This window comes from Ambystoma mexicanum, chromosome 5p (assembly GCF_040938575.1).
Source record: "Ambystoma mexicanum isolate Mex_15411 chromosome 5p, UKY_AmexF1_1, whole genome shotgun sequence".
In the NCBI taxonomy this organism is placed as follows: domain Eukaryota; kingdom Metazoa; phylum Chordata; class Amphibia; order Caudata; family Ambystomatidae; genus Ambystoma; species Ambystoma mexicanum.
Window position 1 is genome coordinate 747,514,311 of NC_090930.1, and position 23,449 is coordinate 747,537,759.

The window sequence follows — 23,449 nt, forward strand, 5'->3', positions numbered from 1 at the left end:
ATTCATACTGGGTGGCTCCCTTCATCCAGTACTGTCCTGACTTCTGTTCTCTTGCTGGGGTTGGAGTAAACGGACACATTCATCTAATCCCAACATTCTGGGACAGGCAGTGGGGTGAAGAGGTCCCTTTATAGGTCTTAGACACAGTAATGGTGCAGCAGAATATCATTGGTGGGCCGCCCAATACAGCATGAGACCCTTCACTGTGCTTCACTTGTATTTGATGGTGTGAAAGCACTGATGGCTTTTGTTCTGCCCTATACACACACCTAGCACACAGATTCAGGAAGGTCCCTAGTCTTGTACTGCATTGTCTCAGGATTTGCATATTTCATACAAACAAGAAATTGTGTTTTATTCGCCTCTTTGGACCCTTTTTGTCTCATCTTTGGTCCAGTTTGTAGGTTCCTGCCTGTCTGGTCCCCCCACAGTGTTCTGTTTTGTTTTTGGGATTAATACCACGCTCTAATGCGATTTGCATGTTCTCCAGGCACTATGGTGGATCTGAGAGGGGGTGGGTAAGTTTAGTTAGGTGAGAGGAGAAGGATAGCTTTGCTCATTTGTTGAAACATGCAGACTGGAAGTACCTGTAGCACTGTGTGGGAGTCCGTTTCTAGATGTTATGCGTCAAGGGCTTGGAGGGAGTTTCAGAATAGTGCAGAAAGCCTGCCAGCATTTCATCGTAGTGAATGATGAGCAGGAAAATTAAAAGGAGGTGTTCAGTCTCCTGAAAAGAGCCCCATGAAGCTGGGTGCGCCATCCTTCAGGACTAAGGGAGTGTTGTGGCTTTAGGAAGGTTGAAGAGAAGTGTGCTGATGTAGAACGAGAGTGGTTTGGGAAAGTGGAAGAGGATGTATGGGCCAGTCGGACTGCAATCTCAAATTTGCAATGTCGCCTGCTCCTTACTATGTGCTGCTCGGTGCTCAAGCTCCTAAGAACGCTTTGTGCTAGAACTAGTTAATGATAACGGGGCAAGAGCAGGACACCCATATTTATCTACCTTTTAGGGGCTTCCCTTTCAGAGTAAGGGAGGGGCTGTAAGAGATTACCATATGCACAAAGTGTGCTATGTCCCCACAGGGGTTCTCCAGCAGCAAGGAAGGAACCGCTTCAACAATATCATACACTTTTTAATATTGGGCAGCAATCGCCAATGGGATGATGACAATGGAAACTGAAGCAAGACTCTGAGTTAACCTTCTACAAGAACATACACAACGCACCAATGAATAGGAGAACTTTTTCTCTTTGGGTAGATAGCACCTGAGTGAAGCTTTCCCCCTGCAATGCCCTCCCAAACCCCCATGAATCGATTTTGGAATGGACAGAAATAATCAGCAGGGAGTCACGGATGTTGTGCAGCAAACAGGATTTTTTTAAGGATTTTAAAGCCCTTTGCAATGGCATAAAATGACACTCGGACATTGACAAATAATGTGCGGTTAAATCTGAGGCAAATATGATTTCTCACAATAGCAGGAATATATAAACACTGGCAATCACAAGGCAAGTTCTCAACAAAAGGCATACGGTTCAAAAACAAGTTGAAAGTAAGAACACAATGCAGCCGAATCACACGTTGGAAAGTTGCATTTTTTCTCAATTGTCGTTTTAAATGACAAACAGTTTCTATGACACACGGGTGAGATACTCAGATTTGGAATGCGGTTTTTGGGTTGGAGGATAGATGCGCATCACAAGGACAATATAGGGTTGAAAGGATGGTTGTAGCTGAAGATTTGGAAGAGATTTGCAAGATAGAGGTTTGAAGACAAGTTTGACTTGAGCTAGATTATCAAAGCTAGATAGTGCTGCCCATGAAAAAGGTTAAGTCGGCCGTGTTAACCTGCTCCACACCGCGTTTCTCTTAGTGTGGAAATTAATTAAATTATTCAAAATATTGCTAATGGGCAACAGTGCCATTGTTTCATTCATCTCATGCGAACACTAGGAAATCGCAGACAAGATGCACAAAGAATTCTGACAGTTGGACAAATTACCAAGTCATGGATAGGATTGCTTAGAGAGTGGTATAAAGACAAAAGGTCAAGATGGGGTAGCAATGTTTTTCTATGGGATGGGAAATACTCGCAGTACACACTTGGGTTTGGAATTTTGGAACAGTCAACCGGGTTCTGGTCACTGCACAGCTCGGGTCACCAGGTTGCAAACAGCTGGGCAATTTGGGTCACTGCATAGTGAGGACAGCTGGATGACAGGGGTTTGGCGGGCATGCAATTAACGGGCAACAAGCTGGTCTGGTCACCGGATGCTCCCCACAAAGGGTACCACAGTTTTTCCCCTTGGTTAGTGTTTTTTCAGATCAAGGCCTTGCTGGAGTAGGGTCAGCTATGCTTTGGCCTTGCTGGAGTAGGGTCAGCTATGCTTTGGCCTTGCTGGAGTAGGGTCAGCTATGCTTTGGCCTTACTGGAGTAGGGTCACCTATGCTTTGGCCTTGCTGGAGTAGGGTCACCTATGCTTTGGCCTTGCTGGAGTAGGGTCACCTATGCTTTGGCCTTGCAGTGGAATCTGGAATCTAGCAAGATGAATGTAGAAGATCCCGAACGCAGGAGCTGGAAATTCAGGAGAGAATCTGTTTAGAGTTCTGTCAGCCACCCTTTATATGTGACATCATAGAATTGTATGGTAGGGCCGGTTTAGACAGAGTACGCCCCTAAACAACTGGATTGGTCAAGGGTGATTGTAACCACCTTCCTGTCAATTGATTGGTCTTTTAGAAACCTGACATCAGCTTTTTGATGCGAGTTTACTATGCATAGGATCATCCCCCAATAACTTTAGCTAAAATCATTCTTCACCTAAATCACACACTTACTCAATTTTGGTGTCTTTACAATTACCTAGGCAGATTACACATTTCACGCTGAGCATGGTAGTCCAACTCTACAGTTTATCAGACTTTGTTTCGCCCTTCTACCTATTTTCTGCTCACTTTTTAGTGAGAAAAATATCACTTAAACTTCTATAACTTTAGGTCTGTGTACATATTATCATATTTCTGTACATTTCTAACGTTTCATTATATGTCCTTTCCCCATGATTCACATTTTTCTGGCGTTTGTGTCCCATGCATGGCATGGACAGCCAGGATATCTTATTTGAAAGCCACGAAAATCATATTTAAACTGTGTAACTTTTACATTTCGGCGCTGTCCTGTTGCAGAGATGTCTTAAAAGTGTATTCATCAAGTAGCATTTTGAGCCAAATGGGTCTGCCTTTGTTCTTCAACTGGGACAATTTTTTTCAAGCTACCACCAACTGTCAGTTCAGCCCAGATTGGCCATGGGGGTTTCCCAGTTTGAATGTTTATTGCCACTTCCCCCCAGTTCACAGATTGGTGTCCCAGATCCATTGTCTCAGCCTGGAGCACAGACAAAATTTCTACTAGTCAGGGGATGTTTTATTGCTCTTGGTCCATTCAAAGTTTTCAAAGGTGGCGATTAGCATGCACGTGTCCTAGAAGTTTATGGTGGCTTCCTTTTTGGGGGAAGGCTTCAGTTTAGCCAGCAGAAAGACCTTTTCTGGAGCTTGCAAAATCCAGCCAATACATTTTAATACTTTTATTTTGTGTTATTTTGTTTTGAATCAAAAACAAGCCTGTTGTATAAAACATCCCATATATGTTCCCCAGCAAAATCCCCTTTATATTTATAGGCCAGGACAAGTTTTCTTTGGTTTGCAACAGCGCATTTTGACACGTGGTGAAAGCTGCTAGGATTTCCCTTTTTAAATTCGGTTCTTCCATCTGACTTCCCAATATTGTTTTGCAGCCATAGTCCATTCCTTTTATAAAGCAATTTGCTTGAAACACAGATGCACTGAAATTGACATAGGCCCAGAGAGCTAGGATTTCTTTGAAGCCTTGATCTTTTTGACATTTTGTGACTCAAATGTCAAGCGTTTTCTGCGGCTGAAAGTGAAGTTTCTTTTGCCTTTTTCAGATTTGGCTGGCACAGCCTGTCGTGCAGGGATAAAGCTCACTTCTGCTAGAGCACAATCTGGAAATGGATGGGCATGGCAGGGCCTTATGGATAAAAGCAATGTGATGTGGAATGGATGAAAATAGCGTCAGGGCAGCATCCTTTTCAGTGTAAAATATTCTCTTTTTTAAATTGGAACGTTTTGCAAGCAGCAGAGCAGCGCTGCTTTGATTTGCTTCTTTTGGGTGGACCCAAGAAGACACTGGAACCTTTCTCGGTGTGCCCCCTGTTCCAACTCTCCCAATAGGGGTTTGGCAAGATGGTGCAGCCATCCTTTTGTCACTGCAAAATGCAGTTTTGATGCAATGGTGCTCCAAGGAGCTAGCGCAGCCATGTTGCTGTTGACTGCAAAAGCGCAGCTTGGTTATGAATGGGAATTCTGCTGAGTGGGTCAATGAAGCCCACATGTACATGCTCTGCTTTCTAGTGACGCATACGCTCTTCATGGTCTTTGTCCAAGCCTATTATGTACCATGCTTCTCTTTTTTTTCCTCTGCATGTTCTCCATTCTTGTGACAGGTGGGCCCGGGAGAGTCCCCAGCATGTGCAATGTATGGATATAGCTCTGCTCGCTACATGCTGACCCTGTAAGGTGCATTATGTGCAGTTTAGGGGTATTGCTCTGCTCTCTGAAGCCAGACCCTGTGTGAGTGAAGCTTCACTGCTCTGGCTAGCGCCGTACTTGTTCTGTGTGAGCGTAGCTTGCCATGCTGTAATATTCTGGGAGTGAAGCATGTACTGGGGTGGGGGGCATTCTGTAACTATTCTGCATGAGTGAAGCTTGCGTTGCTATATCTGATAGTCTACCTGTTCTGTTGTGTAATGTCATGTTGTTGTGGCGATAAGCCCCAAGCTGGCAGGCCATTACCGCCTAAGGTAATGCGCCCAGGGCCCATAGTTATAGGAGGCCTTAATAGAGGCCTCAGGGGCATTAGCATTGGGCAGTAATGGCCCGCCGGTGAGGGGCTTATTGCCATTAGTATTCCGGGGTTTTTAGCCATGAGATACTAATGGCGTATTTTTCATTCAGCATTATTTTTCCCCGTTTCAAAAGGCAGCCGTTGCAGTACGCGTTAGTTCTTGAGAGACTAGTACGTGCATACTGCTTTATTACTACGGATCAACAGGGTGCCATTTTGGGCCAAGTTGATCGGTAGTAATGAATGGGAGGGGACTGTGCTACAAAAAAGTGAAAGCCGAATAAAGCTTTTAGAGTTTAAATATAGTGCATACGTTTATTGAAAGGTTTCAGACTTTGCTGCAGCGCGTTGTCGCAGTGTCGGAGGTTCTGCGAGTTTATTTATGGAAATGGCGCCAAGTGAGGAGGCTTTCAGTCCCTGCGCGTGATGCACGCTAATGCGTAAACGGGATTGCACTGTGGTAAGGCTTGCAATTGAGGCAATCCATATTCCGTGTTTGCCGTGATATCAGTGCGCCGGGTACTGATGGTATATAAACCATGCTCCACTGCCATTTGCAGGGTTTTCAGGTGCTCGGGTGGATCTCAGTGAGGGGGTGGGCAAGGTTAGTGTGGGGAGCAGGGAAAATGCAAGATCGTTTTGCTGCATGAAACCAGAAGTATCCTGAACTAAAGCATAGAGGCTTTTTTGCCCAAACGGGAACCTCATGTGGTGCTAGGATGCATTGGAAAAAAATTATTTTCAACCTCCTTGTCTACCTCCTTCGGCCTATTTAAACTGGTGCAAAGGATGGGTTAATGTTTTGCAACTTGTTTTCTCAAGAATCTAAGCTAATTTCAAGTCTGTCTCTCTGGAGGTCTGTCTCGCTACTGGACTCCCGTACCCTTTGCACTGCATGAATCCAGCTGGCAGTTGGTGAGCATGTGCAAGTGGATCTAGGTCACATGACCTAAGCCTTGCCCACCTGCCAATCACTGCTAAACTCTTGCTACCTTCCTGTTTTGACACCCTTTTTCCCTACATCCTTATTTCCTTTGCAGTTGGTGCGCAGGTGCAAGTGGATCTAGGTAGAGTGGCCTAAGCCCCACCCACCTTCTTAGCCCTGCCTCTTCCTTTCTGCTCTTAACTCTTAGATCAAGGCCATCTCTCGCGCAGGGGTCCAAAGTGAAGGGCAGACTAAGAAAAGGGCAATTCCTGTTTGAACCTGTTCATAACGGGAGGACTGAGTGCCCGAGACAACAGGTAAGCACACATCAACATGTATTTTCTCCTTCTGTCACCACAGGCCATCCCCACCATCACCAGGCAATGCCAACGACTACATCACCCTCCTCTAAGACATGGACTCTGCAATGCAGCAACCTCCCCGACATCAGCCTCAATCCCATCAGTAACCCCTCCCCATCCACAAAACGGAAGTTGATGCTCGCCTACGTCCACTCAGCAGACCTCGCCAACCTAATTACTACACACAATCTTGATTCCATCTTTATCACCTAACTCCCACAACCTAGATGTCCTTGTCGGATACAGAACCCAACACAGAGACCGGCTGAGGTCTCGCAGTCATCCACAAGAACTTGTGGCCCTGCACCAGACTTAACGTTGACAAAATTGGCTCCTACAAAGTGCTCTCCTGTCACTTCTTGCTCTCCTCCGATAGTCTGTCACCTTCCATCTCCTCTACAGACCATCCAGAACCAATGCTGCCTTCATCAGAGAATTCAACAACCTGGCCACCACCATGTCCATCACGCACACAAACATTTTCCTAGGCGACTTCAACCTCCCAGGTAACGGGGCCACCAATCCGATGAAGGAAGCTCTCCTCGCCCTACTTGAAACCCTCAGCCTTGCGCAGCATACGAAAGCCCCAACGCATGAGAAAGGTAACCTCCTCCACCTAATCATCACTGCCTTTTCTCCAACATTGTCCTCATCGCCAAAATCAGCAAGATTTGCCTGCACATAGACACCAGCTCTGCATCCACAGACCCACCTCACATCCCTCCTTGTGAAATCTCCACACCTTGGACAACATTCAAGACGCACTCTACAGAGGACCTAGTTTAAAACCCTAGCTGCCCTCAAAGCCACATCATATACAGACGACATCCTCCCATCATCCATCCTCGGGACCCTCCCTGTAGAATCTCTCCTACCCTGCTTGGAGATCATCAAATTTTCCCTAACTCTAGGCACCTTCTCGTTGGCCCTAAAGACAGGACAAATCCTCCCTCTACTAAAGAAGCCCACCCAGGATCCTGTCAACCTAGGTGACTATCGCCCCATCCCAGATTCTTTTTTTTTCCTTCCTACGTAAGATCCTTGAGAAAGTGGTAACCGCACAACTGCATCAACACCAACAACCTCCTCCAAACCTACCAATCCAGGTTCAGAGCCAGATACATTATGGAGATGGCAAACCTAGAGGTGGTGGACACCCTCCACATCCTTGACGACGGCCACCCCAGTCTCCTTGTTCTACTCGACCTCTCAGCCGTTTTTGATTCAGTATACCACCAGGTGCTCAATGACACCCTACATTGGCGCATAGAGATCAGCGACCTTGTCCTACGGTGGTTCAAGTCCTACCACGCCAACTGCTAGCCTGTTTGTTCATATGTACTCCTAGATTGCCAATGCTACCCATCACATGTGAAGTCCCACAGGGTTCCATCCTCACCCCAGTGATCTTCAATCTATACATGGAGCCACTGAGAGCCCTACTAGCCACATCCAACATCCACATCCACCAATACACCAACGACACACAGCTATACTTCAAGATCAACTCCATCGATATCCACAGGCTCAAAAACTGCCTTTCGCGGATCCAGTCTTGGATATCCAGTGCATACTTGAATCACAACCCCTTCAAGCCCAAATTCCTACTCCTCACCAACACAAGTAATGTACATGGTGGAGAAGAAGGTGGGGGGAAATTGTAAGTTCTGTTGCAGGACCTCTCACTGCCAATGCGTGCAAATGAGGAGTCGTGTAAAATACACGTCCAGTTTTACGCATGTTTTTACGCATTGATTTTAGGTTACTCCTCCCCAAACATGAGTCTCGGTGTGTTCACAAATGACTGAGGCCCCACTATTGGATTTTAAGGTCTAAAGCAAGGGGCAGAAATTGAGGATTCCATGTTTCTGTGGCTTGACAGTTTTTGGAGCACTTTACAGGTGAATAAAATGTATGGAGTTGTGATTGTGAATATGGGTGGCTGCGCTGCTGTAGTTGGATTCATTATTACAAAAAATACAGATTGTGTTTATTCCCGCCTCCATCCAACAAGTTCTAATAAATTTATTCCGATTAAATGTATTGCTTCATTAAACTCTGTAGGAGTTTCCAGATTTATTTTAAGCTTTTTCTGTCGAATGTAGAGAGTTCAAGGGTTTAACACATTGACGTTGGGGGGATGATCACTGCTGTGGGGTTTTATGGCTGAAATGTCTTTCAATTGGCAGGGGAGTAGGGGATACCATGCGCTGATGACACCAAGCCGGTTTACAACATAGATTTTGCTTGTTTGAAAATATGAAGAAATAGCACACCTTTGTGTATGGGTTTCATTTTTTTGTTTTTTTTGTAAACCGATTCTAATTTTTGCTTCTAGGGAAAATCTGAAATGCTAGAGATGAGATTTCTCAAGGGTGATTTGGAAAAGGTTAAGGTGCATGCTAAGTGTGTTGTTTAAAAAAAATAAGCAATCCTTTTAACAGATTTGACCCCCATCCAGGTTAAGGTCCTAGGTGATGCTTTATCATGGAGATCACGAATCCTGTGGAACTGAATGGGGCCATCCAGGTCCCTGGCTAAGATTTGGATACCTTAATATTTGGGGGGTGGGCTTTTTTGACATTTGATACCAAGATGTTCTAGGTCCTATTGTTGGCATAGTCCATGCAAAGGTATCATTTGCAGTTTGGTTTTCAGGTTACCTCTTGAAACTGTGGAGCCAGAGTCAATGAGGGAGATGACATTTGCAATAGGGGATTTCTGGTTAGCCAATTGTGTAACGTCTGTGTAAACTGCAAACCTTGATTCTGTGCCCCTAGAGTGATACTATTTATCTCAATAGAAGATATGAGGGGGAATTATGGGTTTTTCTAGCATTCAGCGAGAGGGGAGAGCGTGTGCATCCCTGTTTTTGGGCATTGGTATAATGGACACAATTTTAAGCAGGAATTGACACAAACCCAAACCTTTGGTTGTTGGTATAGGGTCCTAATGATTAAACAATTCTCACTGAAGTCAAATCATGTTGAAATGTATTCCTGGAAAGCCAATGGCATTTTATTAAATGCCTTTTTGATATCCAGGGAGACTTCCACCACAGGGACCCAGATGCCTTAGTAGAGCACTAGGCTATTGGAGAGTGTTCTGCTATCTGGCCTCTCAAGAAACCAAACTGGGTGAATAGATTGGAGATTTGCCAGCAACATGTTGGCATATATTTTAGTCACTATTCATGAGTAATAAGGGTTGGTAGGCATATGTAAGGGTGTGGACTTTGCTTGCAGACAATTATCATAGCCTCCAAAGTCTAGCCTGTAAGGCCTGTTGTGAATGAATGTCTCAAGGTGGTATAAAGAAGACCACAGGACCAGGAGCTTTCCCAAATTGAATGCAATGGATGGCATCAATGATTTCTTGATTTGGGCATCACATGTTCTTCTTATATCTTGATTGATTTTGAATCTAGCTGTATTTTTTTGGTATCGCATGGGTTTTCCAACAGTAATTACTACTTTGAAATAGTTCGAAAACTCTTCAACTCATATAGGGGGTTGTGAGTTAAGGGGCTACAAGGGTGGGGAGGTGTTTGGGGTACTGGTGTTGGGGAAGGAGGGATTGGGAGGGGAGCCCCCATTTTTTTTTATCAGTGTTTTTGCAGTAATTACTTCAAAGTAAATTACTATCAGAAAAATGACATGGAACCGTATTTTTTAGATATTTGAAAGTTCAAATTCGGGCATTTTGAGGTTTTGTAATATTGGTGTAATTTTACAGAAGTGGCTTTTTTTTCTTTTTTGAGGGGGTTGCAGCCAGTGTTTAGTACTACATTCATTGTTCTCTCCTTTTCTTTCTTCAGATAATTGACTAGGAGTTGACCTGAATTGTGGACTATTGGAAAATGTTTGCTTTGGCGTGTTAACTCCAGGCTTCTGCTTTCGCTGCTAGAATCTCATTGTAGGCAATATGCTTTTCCTTCTGCTCAGAAAGAAATGTATTTGAAGAGGCAGTTCTGTAGTTTCTCCAGCTGGATAATGGACGAGAATTTAATTTAGAAGTTCTCCTTTTCCGTTGTGTGTTTTTGTTGGGAACATCCCTTATGTTTGCATGTACCGCAGAAGGCTGCTGGGTTGCTAAGTGTGTGGTTTTATCCACGAGTGTTGCTGAGCCAATTTTTTGGCCGGGAGGTTCAGGGTATTCACATTTTTGAGTAAGACATGAACTGTGGCTAGTTATTGTTAAAGGTTCAATCTTCAGATTTTAGTCAAGAGGGTCTGAGACGTGAGAGGTATATGAATCGGACTTTGTGCCTTGAGGCAGTGGGTAGGCAGTGCATTATTTTTCTGAGGGGTTAAGGTGCCATTGGTTGGTTAGAATGCTGCATTTAATAGGATTTACATGGATGTGGATATGGTACAACTGTGTTTATCCACTACTCAGTCTAGCGACGGATTGCAGTCTGTGCCCAGAAGCACTGGGTATGAGTGAGACAATCTGAGTAAAAAGGTTTCCAAATCATTTAAAAATGTATTTTATTCCTGGTAGCATGTATTATTCCTAGTCATGGCATGTAAGTCCTGCAGTTGATTGCATGACAGGATATGGGCCCATCTTTCCTTAGTCCCAGAGGTTTTCTTTGACTATTAAACCAGATTTTTTCAATCTGATAGTTGGAACATAAAGTGAAATTCTGACTGTCCCCCAATTTGACTTGTATGTGCACCTGTCTTCCGGGAGAAGCTGCTTTTCCTGCAGCAAAGCAGTGCCGAGATGGAGGTTGTCTACGTGCTCGCAGATCTTTTTCTTCATTCAACACTGGCGTAAAACTTGTTGTTGTGATTCATTTGTAGTAATTAGCAAGAATGCTGTAAAGAGATTTAGTCAGTACTGCCAGCTGGGCCATCCACGTTATTCACAGCGACTCTGACCTCGTCTGCAAGAGATGAGCACCGCTAAATGTGGGTTGAGGGGAGCAACAGGGTGGATGAGAATCAGATGGTTGAGCTTACTCATGTGAAGGTTAAGCTCAGTCCTCCCTGTTGGCAGGCACTAAAGCCAACTGAGCCCCCAAACAAACGGCCCTAATGGAAGAAGTGTTAAAGTCTTTTTTGGCATCTATGGCAGAAACTTTGATTCATACAATGAATTCGTTTTTGCACAACAGGCATCCAACGTAATTTTCATTACTGCAATGAAGTACTCTATCACACAGACAAATGTGTACTTTCTTTCAGGTAAAAGCAATATTCACACTGATGGTACTGCCACTAATCTCACAACAAAGACAGAAGTTTGCAGCAATGATATTGCGATAACTGTCATGGGACATGCCCAGGCCATTGCACTACCCCCGTATTCATCTCCATCTGGTTCTACCTCGATTTATCTACCTTACTTCAGTACTACAGTGAAAATGAAGTAGCAGTGCTGTGTGAGTTGACCTTTGATATGCACTGTGGTTGAGTTTGTTGAGACGAAGTGTTTTTAGAAACCTTGATATTGGTATTTTCATAATTTGTAGACTTTAACTCGTATAGGCAGTAATTCTAGCTCAGTGTAAAGATGTTTTTAAAACTATGTATCTGTCCACAAAACACACACGTACATATGTATATCCTTTTTTCTCCGTTGTCCTTGGTTAGCATTGGAAATACAGGCTCATACGGGGAAAGGGACCAGCCTGTAGAGCAGATAGATTCCACCGTTGCCAAGCTTCTCACTCTCCACTCTCCATTCTGCAACGTTCAATCTTTGTTCTTCTGCTGTTCTGAGACATTGAAACCAATGATCCCTCTTTCTCATACTACACAATTCTGAGCTTCTGAGCCGTCTGATCTGAAGTTCATCGTAACACCAGGAATTTAGAAAAAGCTCAAAACCTTAATGTAACTGCTGAATGGAGGACAGCCATGTTGGCGACAGTGTGCTCAAAAAAGTTCTTTGAACATCTAGTCAATTAGTGGCCGTAAACCGAATGTGTGTCCCGAGTGTATACTTTTGACTGTGCTCCTTTTTAGTCTCTGGTTCCTCCATTCCTCGCTTTGGGTCCTAATGGTCAATATGAACTTTGCAAGCTGACAGTTTGTAAAATGAATAGCATGTGTGGGTCGAAGGTCTTAAATATTGGTAACATCTGTATATTTTCAGGGGTCAAATAAAAGGCATCCCGGTGCCACTGAATTGTTGTTCTCCAGATCAGCTGTGTGAAACCTGTGATGCTCATTAAATGAAAGCTAAACCTGCTTTACAACTTCTGAATCGTGAGCAGAGATGTGCATGTAAACCTGATGTGAGACAAATCTATTGAAAAATACTTTAGGCCGTGTTCATTCTCGGTAGAGGGGCTCCCAGACCTGCAGATATCTGCCTCCTGCTTGCTTTTTTATCAAACTAAATTTAGTTAGTTTCTCATGGCCTTTTGTATTTTTTTTTTTTCTCTAGGTGGGCCGAAGCGGAGGAAATCATTACGAAGGAAGCTGGACAGCTTCTCGAAAGAGAAGAAAGGTAAGAACTGTGCAAGGCATTGCGTCTGTGTCTGTGTGTGTGTGTCTGTTGGGGTGGGTGTGGGCGAGGGCGTAAAGTTGGTATGCATGGTGTTCTCGTCTTTCCTAAAACACAACTGAAGGCTCCTGTTAAGAGTAACAGGAACTTCTGCTATAAACACTGAGCTCCAAATGTAGAGTCTGCATGTGTCCTTGGAGATGTGAAACGTTGATGGAAAGCACTGAGGAAGTCTGCTTATTGGTATCAATGCTCCATGTTGGTGTTTTGGACGGGTTTTGGCCACATTCACCCTTGATAACTGTAACCACTTGCTCGTATTATGAATATTTGGTAACATGAGGAACTTGAAATGAATGTGTTCTTCAGAGCTAAGAATTTCCAACCTTAATTTACGGACACTAAACTGATGAGGGTGCAATCTGCAGTGTGTGTCCGGGCTGACTTCACTGCACCTTCTTGGCGGCATTAGCTTTTTTTGCATCTACTTGCCTCCCATGGGCTTGCCTCTTGGTGAGCGCATACTATGTGGCTCATGCATTGCTATGGTAAAGAGTGCTGTGAATTGATCCTCCTGTTTAGCCAAATTGTACTGAACTACATGGGTGTCTTTAAGTGTCACAACTTGCTCCTTCCTGAAACATATGGAGGTGTTCATAGAGTGGTGGGCTTTGTGTTCTGGCTTCCTGCTGTTATGGTTCTCTTCAATTACAATTTGCATACACAGAGATCAAAATTAAGATTTGATGAGCAGGAGCTAAACAATGCTCTTGGGTAGACCGCATTAATCATTGACCAGGAGCTACCACTGGGGAACCAGGATCTAGTACATCCGTTCTGGGAAATAACCGCCACATAAAATGCAACCTAGAATGTTGTTCATTATTTTTGACACTATGCTTTAAATTTCATATGACTGTGTCCCAATGTTTGTTTATAGATTCTCCCAAGCGCACAGAGTTAAATTCAGATAGGCGTGTTTGGTATTAATTAGACTGGGGAGCATTCATGTCTGGGATTTCCTTGCCTTATTTAAGAAAATGACATTGGAAGATCAAAGACTTGAACTCAAACCTGCCCATCTACCCATCGGTTCTTAATTATTGCTAGATCACCTCTTTATCTTTAAATGCAATCATCTAATGGATTTTTAGAGCTGTTGCATTCTAACAGTATGATAGTGGCCCATATCATACTGCCTCGACTGACTTTTGCATCAATTACATCATTGATCTACTTAACAAGATTCTGTTGCTGGTGAAACCTTTCTTTGGGAGATTGAGCATACCCGATAGTGCAGGTGTGTCGAAGTTCAGAGTACACATGATCAATATCTCTGTCGGAGGGTGATGGTTTCAGATAAACCTGGCAATCCCGATCTAAAGTAGAAAACGAGAAGACATTATTGAATATATACTTCTTGCAAAATTTTAGTATTTTTTCAAGAGACTGGCCAGACAATGTTGTGTTTTTTTTTTTCTCTCCCTAGTCTAATATCACAGGAGGTGCTTTACGAGCCCATCTGGGTTAGATATTCAGTTGTCTGATTTGTGAGCCGACAAGAATTGATCTTTGGCAATATTTAAGGAAGAAGCAACAAAATATCCCAGAGAAGTTTAGTTTAGATGAAAATAGGACTATGAACAACTCTGAACAGCACCCCATTTACAATAGTTTAGAATTTAATCTACCTTTAAACACAAGTACATATTAAACTACAATCCTTTTTTTTAAACATGATCTGCTAAAACTAGGAGTAAGACTCCTGAATCTGATGCCTGAACTAAATTTGAATGACATATGGACCATAAATAAAATACTAAGGGGGGCTATTTTGACCCAGGCAAAGGTGCCACAGCAGCATTCGTAGACCATATCAATGTACGCATGCCAGGTCCACTCAGCCAGGCTTCCGATGATGATCTGCTTGGATCGGACATTTGCACTGGAGTGCAGGAGGGCCTTGGGTTTCCATGCAAACATCCACTCCATAATCGAACCGGATCCCAAATATGCACGTTGTGTAAGAATGTGTGCATTGTGGTATTGTAGATGTCGGGTAAAAACATGGTGGCCACCACAATTCGTATGGATACCTCCTGGACTATGTGTACCCACTTGAAAATGTGTGGGCATACTCAGAGCCCCAAACTCGGTTTCGGATGCATCCTCGGTTTCCCTCATGAAACTATATTGCAGTGCTGCGATGGCAGTCTGTCTTCCAGTGCGATTGTATTGTTATCCAGGGATTGTACATCCCATTGTTTTTAGTCAGAACAGTTACACTTGCCTCATTTGTTTTTAGGGGACTTGTCAGAGTCGCGGCTCTGCATGCCAACTTGCTTTCATTCATTGCTTTGGTTATTTAAAAAAATACTACTGTTATTAGGAATGCTAGTTTTTATTATATCTGAGTAGGTTTTTAATATTTGAATTGCTGCTTTTAAATTACCTTTTTGGTGGAACGGTTCGCGCTCTGCTTACTTAGGAGGGTGGTCGCCTCCACATAATCGGACTCTCAGGCATATTTCTACCCTTTCTGAGTCAGGAGTTCGTCTTTCGCTCATTAAATCACATCACATTGCAGTGCTGTGACGGCAGTCTGTCTTCCAGCGTGAGTGATACACATACTACATCATGTGTAGATTGTGGCAGACGCGCAGTGGGCATGCGCTGAAGTCACACCCAAGTCTAACCCATCTGCACTGGTCCATGCCAAGTCTGGGCACCCCCCTCTTGTCTAAATTGTCATTGTTGGCAATCCTTAATGAAGTTGGCACCGTCAGATTGTTTTTCCACCTGGTCCATCTACCAAGGTAGGCTATAACCATTTTACATCTTGCACGAATGAAACTCTCACATTATACGCTTTATTGCTGAATAAAATCCCCTTCAGTCTCTAATAAACTAAAACTCTCCAAACTAGCCGCACTCTACAAAAAAGAAATCTACCTGGCCAAACGAGCCTCCTTTGACTCTCGTATATCCCAAGCGAAATCTAACATGAAAGAACTTTTCTCCATCCTCAAAGAAATAGAAACCCCCATAGCACCCCTTGACACGTGCACCAAAGATAAAAACTGGTGCTCAGAAATTCAAAGTCCCCTAGCCAACAAGATTGCGACTCTTCAAAGAGAAATCACTAGCAAAAGAGCATCCCTGAATGACACCCTCAACTCAATAATTCCGGACAAACCCACACCCACTGACCTAGCCCGCCTCCAATTCACCAAAGTCAACATACTGGAAGTCGAAAAAATTATCCTGTCCTTGAAACCGTCTAACTGCCAGGGAGATCTATGCCCTGCACAGCTCATTAAAGATGCTGCCCGCGACCTCTCCCCTTTCATTACAAAATTGATCAATGCCTCCTTTGCCACTGGCTCCATCCCTACTAACCTAAAACAATCCTGGGTACTACCTCTACTGAAAAAACCTACACTCGACCCAGCCACACCCACAAACTACCGACCCATAACTACTGTTCCCTTTCTACTAAAAATTCTGGACAAGGTTGCCTATGTACAAATACAGAAGCACTTGGAAGAACACAACCTCTTAGGCTCTAGACAATCTGGATTCCGTCCCCAACACGGGACTGAAACCGCCCTTATTGACTTGAAAGCGCAGATCGATTCGCTCAGAGACAACGGACAAGCCGCCCTACTCCTCCTCCTCGACCTATCTGCAGCCTTCGATCTGGTCGATCACTCCGTCCTTTGCTCACACCTCCACTCCTCGGCTCATTTCTCCAGCGAGGCCATCACCTGGATCACATCCTTCCTTAACGGCAGGACTATGAGGGTCTTCTCTCCCACGGCGGCAGCAGACCCTATACCCATCACCTGTGGTGTTCCTCAGGGCTCTTGTGTCTCCCCCACATTATATAACATATTTACCAAGCCCCTTTTCGATGATTTGGATCATCTTGGTATCACCTACACTAACTATGCAGATGATACTCAGATCCTCCTTCCGCTTTCAGGAGATTATGGAAAGGATTTGGCCTTGTTAAATAGGGTGTACATCATCATCCAGGCATGGATGGCTACTCATGGACTATGCCTGAATGATGATAAAACAGAACTCATCATCTTAGGCACCACAATCAGTATAAAGAAACTTGGCCCGGCTTATAAATCCTTCATGATTGACGGGAACAACATCAAAGTCGGACTGGAGGTCAAAACATTGGGTTTCTATCTAGACTCCAATTTTTCCCTCAAAAGACAAGTGAGCTCCCTTGCATCCTCCACGGCTTACACGTGCAAATTAATCCGTGCAGCCAAACCTTTCCTGTCCGACACTAGCTGTCTGACACTCGCCAGAGCCCTCATACTGTCTCGCCTTGACTATTGTAACGCCCTCTACCTAGGATCCACCAAGGCCATCACCAATAAACTGCAAACCCTTCAGAACAACGCTCTCAGAGCAGCTCTGGGCATCTCCAGAAGAGAACACATTACAGGACTCAGCCAACAGAACAATTGGCTCCCCACCAGAGATAAAATTCTCTTAAAAACGGCATCCCTCACCCACAAGTCTCTCAACAACGCAGCCCCAACCTACCTGATCAACAGGTTCCACAAACTATCCTCCTCAAGACCCATCAGAACCGCATACAAAGATTGCTTATCTGTCCCCCACTACAAACGGGCCACTATAGGAGGCAACAGCTTCCCGGTAAAAGCTGCCAAGTTCTGGAACTCCCTGCCTCCAAACCTCAGAGCAGACTTGCCTTATCAGAACTTCCGTTCCAAGTTAATCTCCTGGCTGAAACTGGAGACCCACTAAAACCAGGTAGTGTCCAGCGCTACACGCACACATCGTAACCACGTGTGCCTATTGCTTATCTGTATATTACATTATGGCCTGCTGGCCTACTGTTGATTTGTATATATTGTATATAACATTTGTGCACCTATATTTGTATTATGTATTTTCCTCGTGTAGTGTAACCAAGCTTCGAAAATTCTTGTAAAGTCTGCACCCTGATACCCCCGGGTACGCTCGCGCATTATAAATAATAAAACAAACAAACAATCGATCTCTGGTGGCTCATAAATTTGACAGGTTTGACCTCCTTTCTGAACATAATCCAGGTTTAGTATGGATCACTGAAACCTGGCTGACAAAAACCTTGTCTCTGGACCTCGTGCAAGCTCTGACAGATGGCTTTTCTATCCTACATGTGGATCGGGACAGTACCTCTCCTCCAGGTGGTGTCGCCCATATATACAGGAATAATCTTCCCTGACCATTGCTTCCGCTAAATTGTGATGCAAAAATTGAGTATTTATTTGTCTGTGTCTCGATTTCGCCTTCCTTTACTGCTCACATTCTGGTGGTCTATTTTCATCCACCCTATGACCTGGGCTTCCTAAAATCTTTTGCCTTATTCATCACGAATTTACCTTCATCTTATCAAAGCTTGGTGGTAGTTGGTGATTTTAAGTTGAGGACCCGGGTGACCCTATTGGGGCTTCTTTTCCTCCTGCATGCAGGCAGTCTCCCTACATCAACATGTGGTGGGCCTCACCCATAACCGGGATCATATGTTAGACCAGATATTTTCACTTGTTCAAGCACTGTCTCCTCTTCCTTTAACTCTGGTTCCTGTTAGACTCATACTTCCTGTCCTCCAAGTTTGGTCTCGGTCTCCAGTAAGGATGCAGCAGTACGAGTCTGACACAGAGGTGGCATATTGGTTGGCATAGACTTTTATTTATAACCACATAGGTAAAGGAATTGCCTGTCTTGCCCAATTTACTGTGAGGGGTTGCCCTACCTCAACAAAGGAACGAAGGACCCGGTCAGGATGTCCGTAAAATGTCCACCGTCCTCTGTCTAAACCCATTTCCGTTCCTTACACTTTCAAACCAACTAAGGAAAACTGGATATCGCATTAATCCAGAAGGAGCCCCCTCTCATTATGGACAAAGACTCCAGGGCATAGTTCTTGTGAAAGAATATATAGTCCCAATGTTCACTGTTTAAATGTTCAAACATAATTAAAGAAAACACAGATTCCAAATCTCCTGGAGGGAACCTCTTCCTTGGTTCTTGCTTCAACTCAAACAAAATACAGTTACTCAAATCTTCTGGAGGAATCCTCTTCCTCTACCTGTGAAACAAAAATGTAGTTTTCCAGTCTCCTATTGAGCCTGGTTCACTAACCTGCCGGACCTGACCGTACGCGTTCCCAAATGCTTCAATACTGTGATCCTCAATGGTGTATCGAGCTAGATTCACTAACCTGCCAGGCTTGATTATCTCACTTTTTCTTCTTTTATATTTTTTCTTTTTAATTGACATTGTATTCGTTTTTAAAAAAGGATACAATTCACAAACCTCGTTGCAGACCAAGAAAAATGTACAACCATATGAATCCCATTGGGTACCCTTTAACCTCCTCCCAGTTCCCCCTCCAACCCATAACACCTCACCCTCAAATGCAAATAACGCAACCAAGGTTATTCAACATCCACTCCCAATGCACCAGATAAGATTTTGAGGTGGGAGTATTTTACTCCCTATTTTTAAACTTTGAGCGTAAATGTGATTTCAAGAGAGTAAAAATGACTTTTCTCCTTTGCAAGAGAGTAAAATGTATGTGACATCCAGCCGACGTATGGAAATCATTGCTATGCGGCAGCCTTCTGCATTGTGACAGAATACACCTTTCCTTATTTCTCTAATGTTTGGCCATTTGATCTCTCCTGTATATATTTAAGTGTTGAAAGCGTTCTGGCTTCTGTCGAGTAACCTGACCTTTGCACTGCCTTCTGCTCACAACTTGTGTGTAAATGTATACAGGAAAATAATTAAGCTGTCGTATTTACAAGATTTTCATGCGTAAAAACGCCTAGTACGCACCTTTTTCGGAGGCCTGTCCACTCCTCAATTACTTCAAACCCCTGTCTCCAAACCGTAGAGAACATTAACCAATTTTGCGGCTCCCTGTAGTAATAAAACCTTTTTTTTTATTTTAAAATGCATTTGGTTTGTATCTTAAACCTTACATTTGTACAAAATTCTGTTACAATTAATTCTTTTGTCTAAATGAAAAAAAATAAAAAAAGTTGGTAATAAAACTATCAATGGCCAGTAGGGCTGTGTGGGTCACTCTCTAGCTGACTCCCCCTTAGTCACCCATCATGCTTTACCGTGGGGCCCCAACGTCTCCAGGTTCCACAAATTTGCCATGAATTCACGACCACTCTCCCTCTCACACTGAACTTCCTCCATTTAGTGCAGAAGTGATTTTATTTTTATTTTCTTTCTCCATGTCCATTAGGTAGATGTCTGTAGCCCTGGAGACCCATTCACCCCTCTTAGGTAGTTTCTCCCTCTTAAAATGCCTAACCAGGCATTCTGCAGCAACCACCAATAGAAAATGAGCCATATGTCGCAGTGCCTTCCATCCCTCCCCCTGCTGCTGTAAACCAAACGGTACCAACATGGGATCCATACCCCATTCAACTCCCTCCACCTCCTTAATCCACCCCAAGACCTCAGCCCAGAACATCTACACCTTCTGGCATCCCCACAACATATGCCAATAATCAGCCCTTTCCCCACAGTTGTGCCAAGAAAATGGGCTCACTGATTAGAACAGCCGAGACAGCTGCACTGTCATACTGCCAATGACGTAATAATTTTGCTCCATGCATTTTGTATTGACATTCTGTAGAGGTCTTCAAAGCTCGCCTACACATCTTTGCCCATAATTGATCCTCCAATACCCTCCCCTGGTCCCCTTCCCACCTTGTGCAAAGCCCCTAAACACTGCCCAACCCCCCTGCCACCACTGACGCATATCACTGAGAGATTAGCCCTTTCATATCCCTGTGCGTGTTGAATCTTTTCTATCCTGGTTAGCTCCCTCTGCGCAGATTCCTTAGACTTATCCACAGTTACCGCGCCTCAAATACAGAAAGACCGACAACTTCCCAATGTGTAATCGTGATGAAACGCCCATCCACCCAGAACTGTCCTACTCTGTCCAGCCTCGTGTCGAACCATGCCCGATATCTCTTCGGCTCTGGGAAGTCGTCCATTATACTGGGAGCCCAAAAATGTCTCAAAGCAGAGGGCCAAGTAGTGACACCCCTCATCCCCACACCATGTTTCCAGACAACCCACAACACTCCTAAAATGGGGCACTCACTGATCCTTCAGAGCACCTTCTCCCTCGGGACCGTGAGCCATTCCCCAACCATAGCTGGATGAAGGTGACGATTCTCCAGATAAACCCACTGTTTGTCAAGGTCCTCACGCAGGTGTGGCACACATCCTCAATTGGGCACAATTGTAGTACTGGGTAATGTCTGGCAAGCCTACCCCTCCTTGCGCAACACCAGGGTGTCGCATGCCACCCACAGCTTTTCCACTTGCCAGAGAAATATAATCCTGCGTCCCTTGGCCTCTCACAAGCGCATCCAGTACAGGCAGCATCTGGAACATGTGTTATAAGCTCCGGAGAGAGTTCGTTTCAAGGGTATTGTGTCCCCATAAAGCTTCTTGAGGAGGGGAGGATAGGTAGCTCAACTTAATTCTTCCAGGGACCTATAATGTTAACCCCAGAATAACATACTGTCTAGTTGGATCTCCATCCTCGGTCTGGAGGATGGTAACATCCCTTTGCCTATCTAAGTCAAAGGGGAACAAAACAGATTTCTGCTGTTTAACCCTGAAACCCAACAGGGACCATTCCTCAATCTGCACCATCCCCCTCATAATTAAATGGTGTGGATTACTCGGATACAACATGACTTCATTGGTATACAACTCCAATTTGAAGTCCCTGTCCCCCCCACCCATATTCCTTCCACTTAGGGTGCCCTTCGCAACCTCTCTGCCAATGGCTCCAGTAAGAGGGTGAACAGCAGGGACGAGAGTGGGCATTCCTGCCTTGTCCCCCTCCACAGGTCAAACACGCTTGAGAGTTATCCATTAACATCCACGCCAGGGAATTAGTATACAATGCCCTTGTCCATCAGGAGTCCTAAACCCAAAGCCAAACTCCTGCATACAAGAAGACCCAATCTACTCTGTCAAAAGCCTTTTCGGAATACAAGGCCAACAGTGTGGGTTATTCCCTCTTGCCTCTCGTCGTATCCATAAAGTGAAGCGTCTTTCGCAATGTGTCAGCCTCCTAGCTCCCCATGATAAATCCCACCTGATCAGAGTGGACGTTGTGGGGCATAACACACTCCATTATGGAGGCCAGTAGTCTCATAAAAATAATAGCATCCACATTGAGGAGGGGTATAGGACATACAGTAAAGTGGGTCCCCCCCTCCTTTGGAATCACCAAATCAATGCCCATCCAAAGGAAATGGTAGCCCTGCCTATTTTGAATATGATTATAAAGCTGCACCATACGGGGAAGCAGTTTACTCGCCAGTGTTTTCTAAAAGCCCTCTGTGTACTTCTTGTCTCCCGGTGCCTCCTCGTCTTCATTCTTCGAATAGCCATTAACATCTCCCCCTGGGTTATTGGGCCCTCCATCTCCAGCACCTCATTGTTACTTAGCTGGGGGAGGGAGACCCCCTGTAGATGCCTCCCAAGTTCTTGATGGTCCACCCCCCTCTCCATGTTATACAGGTCCAGAACGCTGCAACTCCTGTGCAATTTCTCCAGCAGAGGAATGTACCCCTCCTTGTGCATCCCTAATCCTCTCAATCCAATGCTCTGCTCTCTGAGCGTGCGTCGGCCATGTCCCCCTTCTTAGAATCCCTATCTTAGAAACTGCAGCTGGCACACCACCTCACCCACCTCCAGCTCCGGTCTCTTTCCCTGGACTCCTTCAGTCACTCCATTCCCATTTGAGCCTCAGTCTGCCCCCTTGCCTCCAAGGTGCGGATCTCTTCTAAGCCCCCCTGCTATCGGGGACCTTTTCCTGTTTTTTAGACCCACCAAATCCTATCAATAAACCTCTCCAAGTTGCCTTTGCTGCCCCCCACACAGTGCACCGATTCACCTACCCTGTGTCGTTAAATAGGAAGAGCTCCCCCACCGCTTTCCTCATGGCTTCTAGAAAAACAGCGTTTTTGAACGTGTCATTACATTTCCAAAGAGACTCTCTTTTGTGCAAACCCAACAGAGATAATCATTAACACCATATCGTGGTCCGTCCAGCTGATGGGAACCAAGTCACATTAGGACACCCTCCCCAGGTATTCTCTCTGCAAGAAAAATTAGTTGATGTGGGTACATATCCCATGGTGCAGGGAAACTAAAGGGAATCCCCTAAATCCCGGGTGGCATTCCCTCCAGACATCCAGCAACCCTTGTTGGTCCAAGTAGTGCTGAAGACACCCAGCCCCCTGTGCCCGTGCCTGCCCATCTCCTTCTACCCCGTACACCTGGATCCAACCACATATTGAAATCATTGCTCGACAACAGTAGTCCTCTACTGTCCCGGAATATCTGTCGGCGTCTCCTTGAGGAACCTTCACGGCTCCTGGTTAGGGCAATAGACTGTAGCCACAAAGACCTTCACCCCACCAATGGTACCCAAAACCAAGATTGCCACCTGTCTGCCTTCTTCCACTCCCTTGGTTCTGCCATCCGCAGCCTTCTGTGAAGGAGGATGCCCATTCCACCCTTCTTGACATCCCCAGAAGCCCAAACCATCTGCCCAATCGGTCCCCCTGAAATATTCCTTTCTTCCCTGTCAATCAACCTACTTTCTTGCACCAAGAGGTTGTCCAGACAGTGTCTGGAATTCAATGGCCACCAATGAGCGCTTGGTGTGTGAGTTCATAGCTTTAACG

At 44.7% G+C, this 23,449-nt stretch overlaps 1 protein-coding gene across 3 annotated transcripts in view; it reads left to right on the forward strand.

Annotated features, from left to right (window-relative positions):
- The window catches only part of LOC138481164 (rho GTPase-activating protein 6-like), a 2,140,333-nt gene that overhangs the window by 1,818,731 nt on the left and 298,153 nt on the right, over positions 1-23,449 (forward strand). For all 3 annotated transcript variants that reach the window (XM_069613116.1, XM_069613117.1, XM_069613115.1), the window contains one exon: positions 12,609-12,671. In XM_069613116.1, the coding sequence (XP_069469217.1) occupies positions 12,609-12,671 (63 nt within the window). The remainder of the gene's footprint in view (positions 1-12,608; positions 12,672-23,449) is intronic.